At 20.7% G+C, this 17,212-nt stretch overlaps 2 protein-coding genes across 8 annotated transcripts; one reads left to right on the forward strand and one right to left on the reverse strand.

Annotated features, from left to right (window-relative positions):
* Nucleotides 1-19: 19 nt before the first annotated feature.
* LOC122719093 (SET domain-containing protein SmydA-8-like) lies at nt 20-6,244 on the forward strand. 6 transcript variants are annotated; one of them, XR_006347495.1, is made up of 11 exons: nt 31-346; nt 884-1,023; nt 1,563-1,817; nt 1,884-2,123; nt 2,365-2,518; nt 2,879-3,035; nt 3,292-3,644; nt 3,733-3,895; nt 4,617-4,742; nt 5,081-5,181; nt 6,009-6,042. XR_006347495.1 is itself a non-coding variant. In XM_043944647.1 (9 exons), exons 2-9 carry the CDS (start codon nt 886-888, stop codon nt 6,150-6,152), a joined length of 1,539 nt encoding a protein of 512 aa, XP_043800582.1. In that variant the 5' UTR covers nt 26-346; nt 884-885; the 3' UTR covers nt 6,153-6,244. The 6 variants fall into 6 exon arrangements, 3 of the variants coding, with proteins under 3 accessions (XP_043800584.1, XP_043800582.1, XP_043800581.1); XR_006347496.1 differs by having other exon boundaries at nt 6,012-6,027; XR_006347497.1 differs by lacking the exon at nt 4,617-4,742 and having other exon boundaries at nt 32-346; nt 6,009-6,040.
* A 402-nt stretch (nt 6,245-6,646) lies between these two features.
* LOC122719031 (tetratricopeptide repeat protein 37) lies at nt 6,647-15,215 on the reverse strand. 2 transcript variants are annotated; one of them, XM_043944540.1, is made up of 13 exons: nt 14,809-15,215; nt 14,286-14,653; nt 13,143-13,558; nt 12,349-12,816; nt 12,032-12,186; nt 11,298-11,433; nt 10,802-11,169; nt 9,432-9,751; nt 8,928-9,224; nt 8,339-8,596; nt 7,808-8,191; nt 7,426-7,687; nt 6,647-6,852 (listed from the first exon to the last, which is right to left on the reverse strand). In XM_043944540.1, the coding sequence occupies exons 1-13, from the start codon at nt 15,132-15,134 to the stop codon at nt 6,708-6,710; spliced, it is 3,903 nt and encodes a 1,300-aa protein (XP_043800475.1). In that variant the 5' UTR covers nt 15,135-15,215; the 3' UTR covers nt 6,647-6,707. The 2 variants fall into 2 exon arrangements, with proteins under 2 accessions (XP_043800475.1, XP_043800476.1); XM_043944541.1 differs by having other exon boundaries at nt 14,939-15,059.
* Between the last annotated feature and the right edge of the window lie 1,997 nt (nt 15,216-17,212).

Genomic DNA, 17,212 nt, shown 5'->3' on the forward strand with positions numbered 1-17,212 from the left:
GAATTTAATCTTGATATTAATCCACGTAAATTATTATTCAAAATTTGTTTCTTATATGAAAAATTATAATAGTTATGGATTAACATTAAATCATGTAAGACATTGTGTACATTCTATTTAAACATATAATTGCTTGTGTAGATATATGCACAAGTACTTTTATTCTTCTATAAATAGATTCTACTCTGGAATTCAACTTGCTCTGAAGCAAATTGTTAGGTACGTTTAGTAGTTAGAATATATTTCACTGTAAAGGCGGACAGTTATTCCTTTACGAAGTAGTTTTTATTCAATGTGTTACAAAACATTGAACTTTATAAATTATTTTTGGATTTATTTAGTTTAAGTAGACGATTTTGATTTATAGAATTTTGTTTTATAGAAATAAGTAATATTATTACATTTGTAATACAATTTAAAAGTTTTTTAAAATCTTTTCATAATTCTTATAAATCAAAAATATTTTTATCGAATTTTTATATTATATTGAAAGTTCTTCTAAAGATCTTAGATTAAATAAAAAAAATTTATTTATTAGAATTTAGAATTTCTTGGAATTGGAATAATTAAAAAAGATGTATTATTTGTTGTAAATTATATTATTAGATGATACATGTATATAAAGACATGATGATATATTATATGTACTAAATAAATTTATTAATTCATTCAAAAATGTTGCTCAATTTTGTATAATTAAATTATTATTTAATTGTTATTTAATTAGTAATTGAATAAATTATTTGTTTAAATTTTACTACAATTTTTTTAGTTTTTAAATATATAATATAATATATAATAGATTATCTCGTCATAATTATATGTTATATATGTAATTAATTTAATGTATGCATATCTTTCTACAAAACAAAATTGTTAAAAGCAATGGAATCTCAAACTTGTGTGATTTGTGGAGGACATTCAATTCATAAGTGCAGTGCCTGTGAAAATGTTTATTACTGCAGCAAGAAACATCAAAAAGAAGATTGGAAGAAACATTCAAAAATTTGTAAATCCTTTAAGGTTAGAAATATTTTATTAATATTTTTCTATTAATCTTTATTTAATCAATTTCTCATTATTATTATTTTAAAATATAACAAAATAATATCATGACTAATTATAGAGCTCGATAACTATTTTAATAACACTGTCCAACTTTTAAAACATTTTTTTGATCTATGATATTTACTAAATAATTCTTTCAACCCTTATTATCATATATTAATCCTATTATAATTTTTTTACTTTATTTAAATTGAATTATCAAATCTCAAATATTTTTTATTGCAAGTCATATAATGCCATTTATTCAAAAATGAGTCTTCATTGTAATTTTATTTGTTTTTATTTTTGTACTATTATTACGTACTATTATATTTTTTAATAGAAATTTAAAATTTAATTTATTTATTAAACAGTTATTTATTAAAGAGTAATACTTTGCTATAGTTTTTCATGAAATATTCCAATTATTTTATTTTTCGTAAATTATATTGTAATATATTAATAGTTCGAAAATTTATGATTAATTAATTATATATACATTTATTATTTTAAAGTTAGCAGAAAATCCTTCATTGGGTCGTCATTACGTAGCTACAAGAAATATCAAAGTTGGAGAAATTATTCTACGGGATGATCAACCCCTGATAACAGGTCTTATGTACAACAGTGTCCCAGTGTGCCTTCAATGTTATACGGTTTTAAATCAAGAGATTGCAACACCTTGCGAAAAATGTGGCTGGCCTCTTTGTCAAAATTGTAATGAACATGGATTGGAATGTAAATTTTCTTCTTCTCGCAGAGATTCTAAGGTAATTATTATTCTCAAGATTGCAAATTTTTAAAATTCATTGAGAAGAATATATGCAATATCGCAGATTTCAATAACCGAATTTGGCTATCCCCATCCGAGTTATCAATGCATAAATATTATAAGAGTTTTGTCATTGAAGGATACTAATCCAGAATCTTATAAAAAGTTAATATCCCTTGAAAGTCACTGCAATGAAATAAATAATTCTAAGGAGTCATTAAATATTGCTCATTTTATCAAGAGATTTTTTAAAGCAGATGACATATCGGAAGAAGAAATTGTAACAATCATTGGCATCTTCCAGGTAAAAATTTAGTATTGTAAATTTATAATAGAATATCAAAATTTTTGGCCACGTATTTTCTTGATAATCTGAAAAATTGAATTGATATATTCCAATAGTATATAAAATTTTATTTTTATTTTTATGTTTATGAACTCTATATTTTATTCTATGTTTGGAGGCTGGAAGATTAGTAGTTCTGAATAGTCAATCATTGTTTTTTAAAAATACATAAATAATACATAAATAGATTAAATTACAGGTTAATGGTCACGAAGTTCCATTAACCGATTCACCATATGTAGCGGTTTATGAAATGGCATCATTACTTGAGCATAATTGTAGAGCCAATTGCTCAAAAAGTTTCACTGATATGGGAGGATTGATTATTCGTGCTGCACTACCTATTACGAAAGGTAATTATGTTCATATAAAATTCAGATAATTTATTTAATTATATGTTCTTTTATAATAATAACTAATAATTAATATTTTCGTGTTATAAGCATACAACATAAATAGATTCGTGTAATTATAGATTGAAATAAAGCCTATTATACATACGTTATATTTATTTAATGAAATAAAAAAAAAAAAAGAAAATTTACAAAGAAAAAATCGATGATTGGTAAATGATTGTTTATAAAAGTTATAAGATCCCTTTTTTCTTTTTATAAATTATTCAAAGATCAATTCATCATTAATTATTACGAATTATTTATTTTTAATTGTTTACAAATAGATATAATTTTATAATTGTAAAAAATATGTTTTAGGAGATCATATCTCTATATGTTATACTGATCCATTATGGGGTACTGCAAATAGAAGACATCATCTTTTTAAAACAAAATTTTTTGAATGTATTTGTAATCGATGTCAAGATCCTACAGAATTTCAAACTATGTTTAATGCTTTAAAATGCAATAATATGTAAGTTAATGTTAATTTCATATAAATTATTATTAAAATTAAGAATATTTTTAAAAAAATTCCATCTAGTAAAATATACGCATATAGAGTAAGAAATTGATGAAAATAATAAAAATTTGTCAAATTTTTCATATAAATTTTGAATTTTCTATTAAACATTTAATAGAATTTCCATAAGAATTGAAGAATAAATTATTTTCATTTCACGTCTAATCTAATATAATAAATGAAATAATTTCGTTTTATTTATTTTCAGAAATTGTTCAGGATACGTATTGCCAAAAACTTTCCTTGAACAGGAACAAGATTATATATGCAAAATTTGTGAATCAGTCGTTTCTTGTACAGAAATTGAAAAAATATTGGAAGACATTGGTATACGTCTATCAAATATGAAGAAAAACGATATTGTTATATGTAAAGAATTTCTAGACCGATATAAAAATAATCTTCACCCAAATCATTATTATAACATCGACGTAACGATCGCCTTGGCTCAATTGATTGGACAACAAACTGGAGGATTGGCGGTAATCGAGGAAGATCTTCTGATTGAGAAAATAAAATTATGCAAAAAATTGGATTCTTTGCTTAAATTACTCGTTCCAGGTATATGAGATGTGATATACTTTTTTCAGAATATAATAACTAATAAATATAAAATTAAATTAATCCTATTTTTAACTGGACACTTAAGGTCACTACTACATTGTGACGAAGTAACAAGAAAACTATTTGTGTACTCTCTCGAATGTGATTCCATTTTTACAAGGAAAATGATATCGGTGACTGATACACGCCGATTTTGATGAAATTTTGTATAATTGTTTGGACCAGCCTATAGATTTTTCCTTTATTTGGTTCGTGTTACTTTTTTACTTTGATACTTTCTCTAACTCGTCATTGTAACTTAATGTGAAAGTTGAGCTATACTCATAAAGTTTGAACTACTAATTATATAATAAAATTAATTTTGTTTTTTTTTTGTGTTCGTTGAATTAATGAATTTATTGAATTAAGAATTAATCATTGATATCTCTTTAAGGTGAGAATGAATCCTCAAACTTTGGATCACAAATTGATCTTTGAATTTTGGATCATTATAATTATTTTTATTTATAATTATTTATATACGAAATTTAATAATAAAAATTCTCAATGCTTTTATTTCAATATATATCAATATATATATCAATATATTTCAATATAATCATTTATAGAATACAATAAATATAAATGAATTATGATTTATGAAAAAATATTAAAGATTCATTATATGATCATATTGAATAATTATATTTGCTATATCAAATTTTTAATATTTATTTTTTATTTCATCTTTCGATTATCATTAAAAATTAATAGTTGAAATGCATGTGATTATTTGTGTGTGAATTTTGCGAATTTTATCATTTCTTCATTTTATTATATCTCAGAAATGAAGATAACTAAATAATAAACCCATATATATAAGCCATATATATATAATATTATTTTAAAATAATTATATCGGCAAAGTTTGTCAGTTTTTATCTGGATCATCTTGTATATAAATATACTTGACCTAATATACTATGTTAGGTGAAGAATTCTCGAAAACCCTATTCGTTCCTATTCCGATCTCTACGACGACTGAACGAAGTTGGACGTGCTCGTAATCAATCGTCTTACCGATCTTACAACATGCTTGGCTATCGGTAAATAGAGGTATAAGGATTCATTAATTGTAAAAATAGATTATAAATATTTATATTTAATACATATTCATATATCATCATGTATTAAATATATTTATATTTAATACATATCATATATCTATTAATGTTATTAATAAATCATATATTGTAGTAGCAAATAATATTCAATTATAATTTTTTAATAAATATTAATACAAAACAAAAATTGCAAAGAAAGTTTTATTCTTGTTTCATATTTTTTGCACTACGAATCATCAATTCACAAATATTGTACATATATTTGATAAATATACACAGATATGTAAAATATCATTAATATTGATAAATAATTTGTATCTTTTGTTTCAGCTGAAAATCGAATTCGAGGTTTAATTCTTTTTGAGTTACATGCAGCTCTTGCAGAATTAAGTAGAAGATATAAAAACGAGGAAACTATGATATCATTACTGGTGAATACATGAATACATATATTTAAATATATAGAATAAAAAAAAATTTTTAATTATTATTATTTTATATTATTATATACGGAAATATTTGAATTCTTTATATTATAATTAGATTTATCTTAATATTTATTCAAAAAATATAAAATGATCAAATTAGTAGATTAATTCCGGTTGATATTCCAATTATTCAACTGCGTTTTTTTATGAAATTAAATGTGTCTAAATATTAATTATTTATTTATTTAATCGTGATTTAAATTACGAAATAAACTTTTTTATTTCTGGAAAAATATTATTTATAATATAATTTTATTAATAATATATTATAGACTTTAAATTGATTTAAAAAATCCTTGATCGAGGTACCTCCTGATTGAGATAAATTCTTAATTTTTAATTTTTATTTTTCATTAATTTTCTATTTAATCGATTTTTTCAAATTTATCTGAATTAATCAAACAGGTTTTTGTGGTTTTTTTCTATAGTTTTTGGATATTTAGTCGAACAAATTATAAATATTATATTTATATTGCTTATGTAAAATATGCAAAACATAATATCAAAAATATGTATTTTCATAAAAATTCATAGTTTAATGATTATAATATCTATAAAATATTCCTTGAATAATTAAGAAATATTCATTTTATATTATTTATAGAACTATATATAGAATATGTAGAACTATATAAATATATATAAAAGTATAAAAAAATTATTAATGCATTTATAAAAAAGAAAAATTTAATTTATATATAAATATTGTCATTTATATTTGAATTCAAGATAAGATGCTTAAATGAATAAATTTTTCTTTCTTTTTATAGCAGGAATCAAAAAAATATTTAATTGATGGCTATCAATTATTAAAATATGAACCAAAAATTCTGCCAGAAGGAAAAATTGCTCAACACGCTGAGAAAAATTTAGAAGAAATAACTAAGCTTTTAAAACGGTTTCATGTGAAATAAAATAAATATATACATATCATAATAAATATATACTTAAATATGTAAATTCAATAAATTTCAATTTGTTCGAAACAAATATTATAAAAAATATCAAATTGTAAAAATCCTTTTTAAAGAAATAAATATACCAAAATAAATTTGGTCTTGTTGAGTTTTTAATAACTGAATTATAAAAAATATTAATTATATGAGATATCAAATTATTTATATGTAATACAAAGATATATTGTTATGGTAATTTAACTTATTTATTTTACTAACTTTATATTTTTTTTAAACTCATAAATTAAATTAAAAAATAAATTGAATTGCGAATGAGATAAAAAAACTTATTTAAGAACATGAAAACATAATAAAATAATCGATAATATAGATATATGTAAAGTATTATATCTAAATATCTTTTAAATTTTTAATAAGAAAATATATCTTTATTTCAATCAATCTTAAAACATAATATAATAAACGTAATATATAAAATTCTTTTTATGTATCAAGTTATTTACATTTTATATTATATTTATTTTAAAATTTATAAATAGAAAAAAATTTATTTTATTTAACGGAGATTTCTTTTAATTTTTTTTTGCTGTCGTTTAACCATTTAGCCATCAAGTTCGTAGATTCATAGTTTTTTTGTATGCTAGTTATGAGCATTGTGAGCCATTTAATATCAATCTTATGACTTTTAATTGCAGACCTGTAAACAATTTTAAAATTTCTGAAACATATATGAATATAAATATACGTAGCATATATATTTCATAAACGAAAAGAAAAAGAATATATGGAAGTGTACAAATGAGTGAATAAATGTCACGTTTTTCACAATCTTCTTCCAGAAAAGATATTCTCACTTTCCCCACTCTATTATTAAATCTTTTAAGAACAATATTCCTATTTTTCAAGACAATGAAAACGTGAATTGCTTGTCGCTTGTCACTTAAAATCTTTTATTTCTAAACATCAAAATTTCGATATTCAACAACTACATGATTTTAAATTGTCAGCCATTATTGCATATTTATACATAATCATAAATTGTTTTTAAATAATAACTGAATAAGCTTAGGGTAGCTAGTGCTAACAACTCTTAAAAATTATGTCGTCGCTTATGTATAATAATAATGTGAAATAAAATATATATTTATAGAAGTTGATATTTAATTGATATTTTATGATATTTTATCGAAATTTTAGATATTTTAGTAATAAAAAAATTAATTAAAAAATTAAATAAAAAAAATTCAAAAATCGAAATTCATTTACAAACCTTGATAAAAATACTGCAATAAACATAGCCCAGCTTTCAATATTACCAGGATAAGTGAAAACAAGTTTTTGCATGGCTATAATACTGGCTGGTATTAAATTTTGCATAAAATAACTATAAGATAGAGCACATGCAACATGTGCATGATTTTCAGAAGTAATATATTTATTAAGAAACAATACTTTCTGAGCACATTTACTAAACATATGTATATTAGTTTCCAATAATATCCTGAGTAATCGAATCCAATTTTTTACATTACCTGCAAATAAAAAATCCTATTTGAGAACAAAAACAAATCAAATTATATTTTTGATTTGTAATGAATAATTAATCAGTCCTGAGCGAATTGTTAATTTTGGAATAATACTATATTACTTACTAGGATGTGTAAAAATTGCTTTAGAAAGAATAGTAATAGCTTTTTTAACATCATTTCCAATTAAATAAAAATATGCAGATAAATTCACAACATGATAATCATATTCAAGATGATTTTCATATAATTGCAATTCATTTAATACCAATGTAGTTAAATTGATATCACCATGTAATATTCCTAATGATGCAGCTGCTAAAAGACCAGTTATAACAGGCGGTTGTATTTGTATGCATTGAAAAAGCAAAGTTTTTGCATCATTTACTTTTTGAAAGCTATATGCTATTGCGCCCATTGCGCACAATGCATATGATTTCTCTATTTCTGTATTCGCCAAAAACTGCAGCGTTGTTTCGTATGTGGTATATGCTTCTTCATATTTTGCAGCTAAAAATAAAATAAATTTTATTAAACCTATATCTTTTAAAATTTCTTCAAATATGATATTAAAAATACTATTTTGAAATTAACAGGGCATTATCATTCATGTACTAATATATTAATAAATACATATTAATATAAAAATATAATTACCTTTGAATAAAGCCAATGCTAAATGACATTGAGAATTATAATTGATATTTTGAACTGTTTGACATAATTTTATAGCTTCGTTATATTTTTTAAGTTTTATTAATACATGTGCTAGATTTACACAGACTAAATCTTTTTCGTTATTAATACTATTACATACAGCTACTGCAAATTGTTCTGCAGCTGATTTATAAAGTTTCTGTCTTTGTAATAGTAATCCATATGCATTTCGAGCATAACAATCATTTGGATGATTTTCTATAATACAATATATAATACAATATATTTTATTCTATAATACAATATATTTTATATAATACAATATATATATACTATAACAGAATGCATAAAACTAATATTTATATTTTTAAATTTTAATAAATAATACAAACAAATAATAACGAAATAATAATTAAAAGAAAAATAAAATAAAAATATAAAAATAATAATATAATACAAGGATATTTGACAAATTTCTTCTCTTTTATTTATTGTTTAATGATATTATTCAAATAATCGAATTTACCAATAATTATAAACGATTGTTTTGTTAATCAATATTCTAATATTCTAAATAATATAAACTTACCTATATACCATGTCATAACATCAGTAGCAGCAAATACAGCATTCACATTTTCTGTAACATATATATTTAAACTGTTCTTTTTGGTATCAGAATTTAAAATCATATCAAGTACCCAATGAGTATATCCTATGGCAGCTTGACTATGATATCCTAATTGTGTTGCATGTCTAAATAAATCCATTGCTTCTTTTCGATGCATCATTTCAGCAATTAAAGCCTGCCCTATCCAACTATTTATATATGCTGGATCTGCACGCTGAGCTCGAGAATAAGCTTCATTTGCTTTATATAAATTTTCTGTTACAAAAAATATATACAATTATATCATTGAATTACATGAAAATATATTTATAGAGATTATTATTTAAACATTTAATTGCAATTTATTTTATATAATATAAAAGGAAAACATAATGATTTTACATCCTAAAGAAAAGTTTATGTTATGATTTTATTATAAAACATAATATATTTGTTGTTATGTAGATTATTATTTTTAAATACCTGTGTATAGATACAATGTTCCCAAATTACACCATACTATAGCATTATTTATTTCTATATCAATTGCCATGATATAAGCATGTTGTGCCAATGCAAAGTTTTTTATATATGGTGACATACAAATAACTCCCAAGAGATTCCAATGTATCCATATTGAAGGATTTAATTTAACAGCATGTTTTGCAGCAGCAAGACTTTTACTAGCAAGATTTTTATGATTGATTGATGGATCATATTGTAGTTGCATTAAGTAGCACAAAGCTAAGTCATGCCATAATAAAGCTGATTGTGGAGAAAGAGATAGTGCACAACAATAACATCTGAAAAATATAATATATATTTTATTTATATTTAAAATATATATTTTAGATTTAAATATTGTTAAAAATTTATTTAAATCCATAGCTAAACATTTATTGCAATTATACAAAAGATGAACAAAATATTGAAATATTATTTTCTTATATATATTCTTAAGTTTTTTAAAGAAATTTGTGTTATCTTTTTGACGTACCGATTTTTTGGTTTTTCGAAACATACTCTATAATAAAATTTTTCTTTTTCATAATAAACATATTTAAATATATTAAAATAATTAGTCATTCTAAATAAATAATATAAATATTAAAAACAATTCAATATATTATTTCAAAAATTAAAAAAACATTTTGTCCATATAGTGTACTATCTTTTTGTTACGAAATGTATATGCTTTGTTATTTCAATTATTTATTTTATTTTTTTTTTCTTTCTTTTTATAATTTCAAAAGCAGATAAAAAAAAAAGAAACAGTACATAAAATATATTTAAAGAAAAAAATACCGAAAATACCAATAATGCCGAATGAAAATGCCGACACAAATTATGCCAGAATATAATAGTAGAATAAATCCTACACCAAAACAAATTATAAAGAAAGAAAAAAAAATATGTAATTTCAAAAAAATAATATTATGTTGAATTTCCACTATTGATAGATAATAGATATACATGCAATAAACAAAAATTATTTGATCTATATTATCTATAGACATTATTATAAAATATATAAAAAGAAAAGAAAAAAGAATACACAAAGAAAAATAAAACTAACTGAAAATCTAATTTACATGCCAGTTATTTGATTATTATTCATAATTCATATTCATATAATAATATTAATATTCATATATAATACATAAAAATTTAATATTAATATATTAATATGTATACAAATATAAAATCTCATACTACTAATGGCTTGCAATACTAAATTCCTAAATTCACATACATAAGCAACAAACATTACATACATTAGATAATCCATAGAATGTTAATGTTCTTCAGAGAACCAAAATATAATATAAAGAATCTTAATGTTTCATATATACCTTATAGATAAGGAGAACATATCTTGTTTTTTAAGCAATACTATATTTTCTATATCTTCATATTTTATTAAAATGGATGATATTTTTAAATAACTGTATTTCTCGGGTAATATTGCTACTCTATAACATATATCACCAAGTAACTTCCAAATACAAGATGTATCCTTACGTTCTTTAATAGCTATTATCAAACTATTCATTGCTTGTTGTAAACAATCATTGGCACGACCTAAAAATTGTTTAGCAGTATATTCTTTTGCTAGTGCTAAACAAGTTTCAGCTAATCCTTTTAAAGCAGGAATATAACGTGATTCATATATTAATATATGTTCAAAATCATTCTTTGCTTCATTATATTGACCAATAATCTATAAAATAATAAAATAATGTTTTTTAAAATAGTTGTTAAAAATTTCGTAATATTTTAAATAAATGTAATAAATAAAAAATAAAAAATTTTTAAAAGTAATCAATAAATAAAATTTTTATAACTAACCAATTTTATATTTGCTAATTGTATCATTGGATACAATGATTTTGGACACAATTCTAATACTCTTTGATAAGATTTTAATGCTGATGTATAAGCACCTCGTATAAAATACGCGTCCGCTAGTGATTCCCAACAATGACTGAAATAAATGATAGATTAATAAAATTAGAAGTACTTAACTTTAAGATAAAATTAATAAAACTATTTTGATAAATTTTACTGTATTTTTTTTAAATAATTAATAATTATCTATTTATATATATATTATAATTTGTGAAACACAAAAGATAATAAATGATACATAATTTGTATGATCAGTTTATATAAATTGTTGTAAAAGAATTTATTTTCAATATTAATATATATAATATATATATATGTATATATATAATATATATATGCTTCAATGCTTCAATTTTATTTATTATCTATAAGATAGTCTAAATAAAAAAAAAATTCATAAATGTCGCCTTTTATTTTAAAAACATTCGAAATAATTCTAATATATAAAATAACATAAATATGTATATAACAAATAATTTATAGAAAATTTAAATTTATAGAGATTTTTACAACATATTAAAAACAAATATACAGAATTATAATATTATCGTTAAAATTTGATGTAATTGTATTTTAAGTTTCTGTATACAAAATATTTTAATAATATTGGAATTTTTTAGTTTTAATTTTAATAGTATTTATGAATATCGAAAGTTAGTAATTTATAAGATTACCTATCATTAGGATCAACTCTAATAACATGTTGAAATGCTTTAATAGCTTGTTCTGCATTTCCTTGATCTAGATATTGTAAGCCTAATTGTAACCATGCCCATCTAGGACCACTACCTTGTACAGTTAATACTTGTAGTAATTTGATATTTGCATCCTATAATATATTTATAAATAACATGTCATTATAATAATTGATTAAAAAATAATAAAATATTAATATATTAATATATTAATAAACAATTATAAATATTATTAAATATATATTAATAAAAATATATTAATAAATATATTTTATGATGAAATTCATTGTGCTTACTTGATTTTTAAGAAGTCTATATGCTGTACTTAGACCAATACCAGCTTCTTCAGAATTTGGATTAATTTGTAATGCACTTTGATAACATTTTCTAGAACGTTCCATATCATTACCATATTCGCGATAATAATGACCTAAATAAACTAGACATTTCCAATTATAACGATCAGCTTTTATTCCATTTAAAAAAGCCATCAAGCTGTAATTATATTCTGCCATTTCCCAATAGATTATACCCAAAAGTAACCATGTTTCAGAAGTTTCTAAGACTGAATCAAGAACATTCACAGCTTCATCTAGTTGTTTGTTTTGTTTTAAATATAACGCTCGAAGAATATTAGCTTGTGATTTAGTTTCATATTTTGATTCCAAATTATTCAACAAAATATATGCATTTGGCTGATTTAATAATATATTGAGACGTGCATGAATAAGATCCAACTGCATTGAAGTATGTGTTTTTAAATGCTAATTAAAAATTAAATAAATACATAAGTGCATATAAACGGATAATAAATAAATATTAAAAAATTTATTATAAAGGGCCGAAAGTCACTTTTTCATTTTAAAAAATTGTATATTTTGTTTCCAAGAGATTTTTTATTATTTCCTTTCTTAGAAATGAAATTTATTTCACAATAAATTGCTAAATTATTTCAATTTAAAGATGATTTCAGTATGATTTTAATACTACAAATATTCCATTTGTACTCTATATTTGGGTATTAATTGATATATTCAGAAAATCAGGAATTCAATTAAAAATGAATTTTGTAAATGGAAGAAATTCTTACTTGTTCATATATTTGCAAAGCAGTTTCCCATTTATGTTTATCATTACATCTACTCATTGCTTCAACTAATATTAATTCCATTTTATATTTTAATTCATCTTTTAATTTATATTCCTTGATTTCTAATATTCGTTTGGCAGCTATTTCTGCATCTTCCCAACAATAAAGTTTCATACTTATTTCACTTAGTGCCATCCAACCATGTATTGAATGTGGTTTTAATACAAGCATATCTTTTAATATTTCTCGTGCCGTAATCAAATCATTTGATTTTTTTAAATATATTGCTTTAGTAACTGCAGCAATTTCAGACTCTTTATTTAATTTTAGAAGACATTCATAAAATTGTATAATATCAATATCAGAAAAATTTTTATCTAATATATTTTGTTCACAATAAATACGACATATATATTCTGAAATTAAAAAAAAATAATAAGATTATTCTTACATATATATCATTAATTTAAAACTCAAAAGAAATCACAAAATGTCTATTAAATATCTTATAAATTTTAGGTTCTTTCTTTTTTTCTTTGTTACATTTGTTCTAAAACAAATATTTTTCATATATATTTTAAACATATTTTTGTATAACATTCATTATAAAAATGATTTTTAATAGATATTTAGTCTGATATTTCTGAGATTTCAAATTCTCAATTTCATTTTATTTCATTTCTCTTTATAATATCTCTCTTTTTTAAATATAGAATATATCAAGATATATATACATATAATTTTTTATATATATATTTTTATGTATTTATATGTAATTTTTGTAATAGAAACAATGCAACAATTATAGAATATAACTGAATTTTTGAATTATTGAATATCTCATTATTTTACATTTCAAAAATATAGAATAATAAAATATTCAACAATTATATAATTATAAAAGTTATAAAAATTAAAAAAAAAATTATTTTGTGTTTATAATATATATTAATTGTAAACAAAACTATAACAATAATAATATTCTTCAAAATATTCAACATAAATTCAATATAATGTATGTAAAAATGTTTAAAAGATAATAAAAAGTATTTTTTTATTTTATATTATTTTATATATTTTATTTTATATTATTTTCATACATTAGTTATTAAAAAATTTAATATATTATTTTGAATATTTTACCTAGTGATATTATATCTTGTGGAAATTGCTGATGCATATTTATAGCTTCTTTCATTAAAATAATTAATTCATCTTTGTCATATAATATTTTCAAATATTTTCTATAAAAATGTTGTTGTTCAATTGCATCAAGATCAATAATTGAAGATTTAAAAACATTTTTTAATAAATCTTGATATTTATCTAACTTATTAATATTATCTAATAAAATTCTTCCAAGTACTTTATCAATCATTTTAATTTTATTATCATCCAATTCTTTTTGTAATTCACTTAAATGCTCAATGCATTGACTTAGAGTTGCAACATCTTTAAGTTGTAATGAAAGCTCTGAGATTTTATTTAAAATAAATGTAAACTTAGAGTCACTGAAAATAAATTATTAAATAATACATTTGAAATATTAGATTTAAAAGATAAATATAATTTTAAATATTATTTAATTTTATATTAATTAATTTCAAACATTATTTAATAATAAATTTTAGAATAAATTTATAAAATATATAGAATATTTTTATACCTTTCAATCTGTAAAAGTTTGCAATAAGCCAATATTAATTTGTTATAACAATTATTATCATCCAAATTTTTTTCATAATAAGTTATTAAACCATGCCAAGCTAATGGATTATCTGCTTGAATTTGTATACCTTTTTGAAGAATTAATGGTACTTGTGATTTATATTCATCTATTTCTTTCATTGCAGCCGCCAATAACATAAGTGCACCATAATTACATTGATCTTTTTTTAATATCTTTTTACATTTTTTAATTACATCTAAATATTTATTTTCTTTAAATGCTATACGAGCTTCTTTTAAAGTTATTTTTATTTCATCTGACATTTTTGTATTAAAAATTTGTCATTAATTAAAAAAAAAAATTAAACATGTGTGTCCACATCTGCTTAAATCAGATATATAAACAATTTTATATGTAATGTAATTTTTATATCTAAATATTAATTAAATATTATGTCAAAATATTTAATTAGATATTTTTATAAAAATCTTAAAAAACTTTATTTATAACCAAATACGATAATATAATTTCAAATATATATTATTCATAATGTTTATTTTTAAGTTTTATTTTTAAATTTTTAAAACTTTTATTTTACATATCCTTATATTTTTTAATCTATATACATTACAATCACATCGTTGCAATTCAAATTAAAAATATGTATAAAAACACAGAATAAAATACGTACAATGTTTTTTAATTCCATTATTATATAACAAATATTTCGTTTAAATTGATGATTTTAATATAAATATTTTTCACTTAAATTTTTATAATATTATTATGTTATAAAATTTTTAAAGAAAAATTCTTTTATGAACTATTATAAATTGTACGGCCACAGGCCATAGATAACAAGCAGAATAGATATTACATATTACAGAATTACAGAATAGACAATATTTAATGTATTTTTTATTATACTTAGAAAAGTTTCAGAGAATCATTTTAGTATCATTTCGATGTTATAAAATTTGATAGTAGTTGAAATTGAAATTAAATTTTGTGTAATTATAAATGAAATATATGTATAACAAAATATTTTATAATATTAGATTTCATAAAATTAATCAAAAATAAATTAAGAAATATTTTATCACAAAAATAAGAATTAATATATCAATATATTACTTTTTATCGATCTTAATCAATTTGAAATAATTGTTAAACAATTAATCATTTTAAGCAATTTTTTCTTTACATTTCTATACATTTTTTATGATGTTCAATTCTAATTTTTGAACTACATGCAAAATATATGAATATGAATTATATGAAAAATATTTTTTATATTTCAATTTTTTATGTTTTTATACTTATCTATAAATTTTGAGTAGTAAAATTACAAGTAGTTAAGTAAAATTACAAATCAAAATACCTATATAAGTATGTATCTAATAAGACACGTAATAATTTTGAAAAAGAATCGAAAATGCGTTAAATTCCGTATCATTTGTAGACATGTACAAATAAGTATAAAAAATTTAATATGGAAATAATATGGAAATAAAATATGGAAAAAGAATAAAGATAAAATAAAAATTTAGGAATTAATTCTATCTTTAATGCTGTAAATGAAAGATATATAAGCAAAGACAGCAAATGAGAATAAAATAATGATATGAATAATGAGAAAAAAATGACTTTAGCTTGAACACAAAAAATATTTCTTTAAAGATAGAATAAAGTAGAGTAAGAATTTAGGATTAGCGCTATCTTTTGATTGTTAGAAAGATATAAAAAAGATGTTTTGGATATTTAAAAGATGACGCTGAAAGTCAATTTTTCTATTATTTATAATCCATATCCACATGATGCATTTATAATCATAGTGTTTTTTACGCGATTTAATATCATAATCTAAATATGTATACAAAATTAAATAATTCAAAAAATATAGAATAAAAATTTTGTGCTTATACATTTCATAATTTTAGAAATTGAAACGAAAATATTATTTATTATTATCTTGATAAACTTTTTTTTATATCTTATTTATGATTTTTATAATAAAATGAAGTTTTAAAATTTTAAATTCGTTTTCATTATTAAATGTTATTCAATTGTTTTTTTATACTGAATTGATAATGGAAGAAAATGGTATTAAAAAGGGAATTAACTATCAAATTTCTAAAATCTAAAAAAAGCATTTTATATTAGATTTATTTTGTATTCGTGCATGATATTATATTTGATAATTTTAAATCACCGATTGGATATTATAATATACCGCTTAGATTATAAGATGCTAAAAAATATAAAGAACACTTTTTCGAAGTATTTCAGAATATATGATACAAAATAGCATAAAATGTCATATATATTGTTTCTTATCTATGGATTTATAATCTATGCTATATCACCTATATTCTACACATATAAAATCTGTGAGTACAGT

Source organism: Apis laboriosa, unplaced genomic scaffold, assembly GCF_014066325.1.
Source record: "Apis laboriosa isolate Shangri-la unplaced genomic scaffold, ASM1406632v1 scaffold69_cov144, whole genome shotgun sequence".
Taxonomy (NCBI): Eukaryota; Metazoa; Arthropoda; class Insecta; order Hymenoptera; family Apidae; genus Apis; species Apis laboriosa.

Excerpts from the sequence above, each read along its gene's own strand:
- LOC122719093 (XM_043944646.1), top strand. The coding sequence starts at position 886 with ATGGAATCTCAAACTTGTGTGATTTGTGGAGGACATTCAATTCATAAG. Across the intron at positions 1,818-1,883 it reads CTTCTCGCAGAGATTCTAAG|ATTTCAATAACCGAATTTGG; the intron begins GTAATTATTATT and ends GCAATATCGCAG. Across the intron at positions 5,182-6,008 it reads AAACTATGATATCATTACTG|CAGGAATCAAAAAAATATTT; the intron begins GTGAATACATGA and ends TTCTTTTTATAG.
- LOC122719031 (XM_043944540.1), bottom strand. The coding sequence starts at position 15,134 with ATGTCAGATGAAATAAAAATAACTTTAAAAGAAGCTCGTATAGCATTT. Across the intron at positions 14,654-14,808 it reads AAACTTTTACAGATTGAAAG|TGACTCTAAGTTTACATTTA; the intron begins GTATAAAAATAT and ends ATTTATTTTCAG. Across the intron at positions 8,192-8,338 it reads AGCATTGGCTTTATTCAAAG|CTGCAAAATATGAAGAAGCA; the intron begins GTAATTATATTT and ends TTTTATTTTTAG.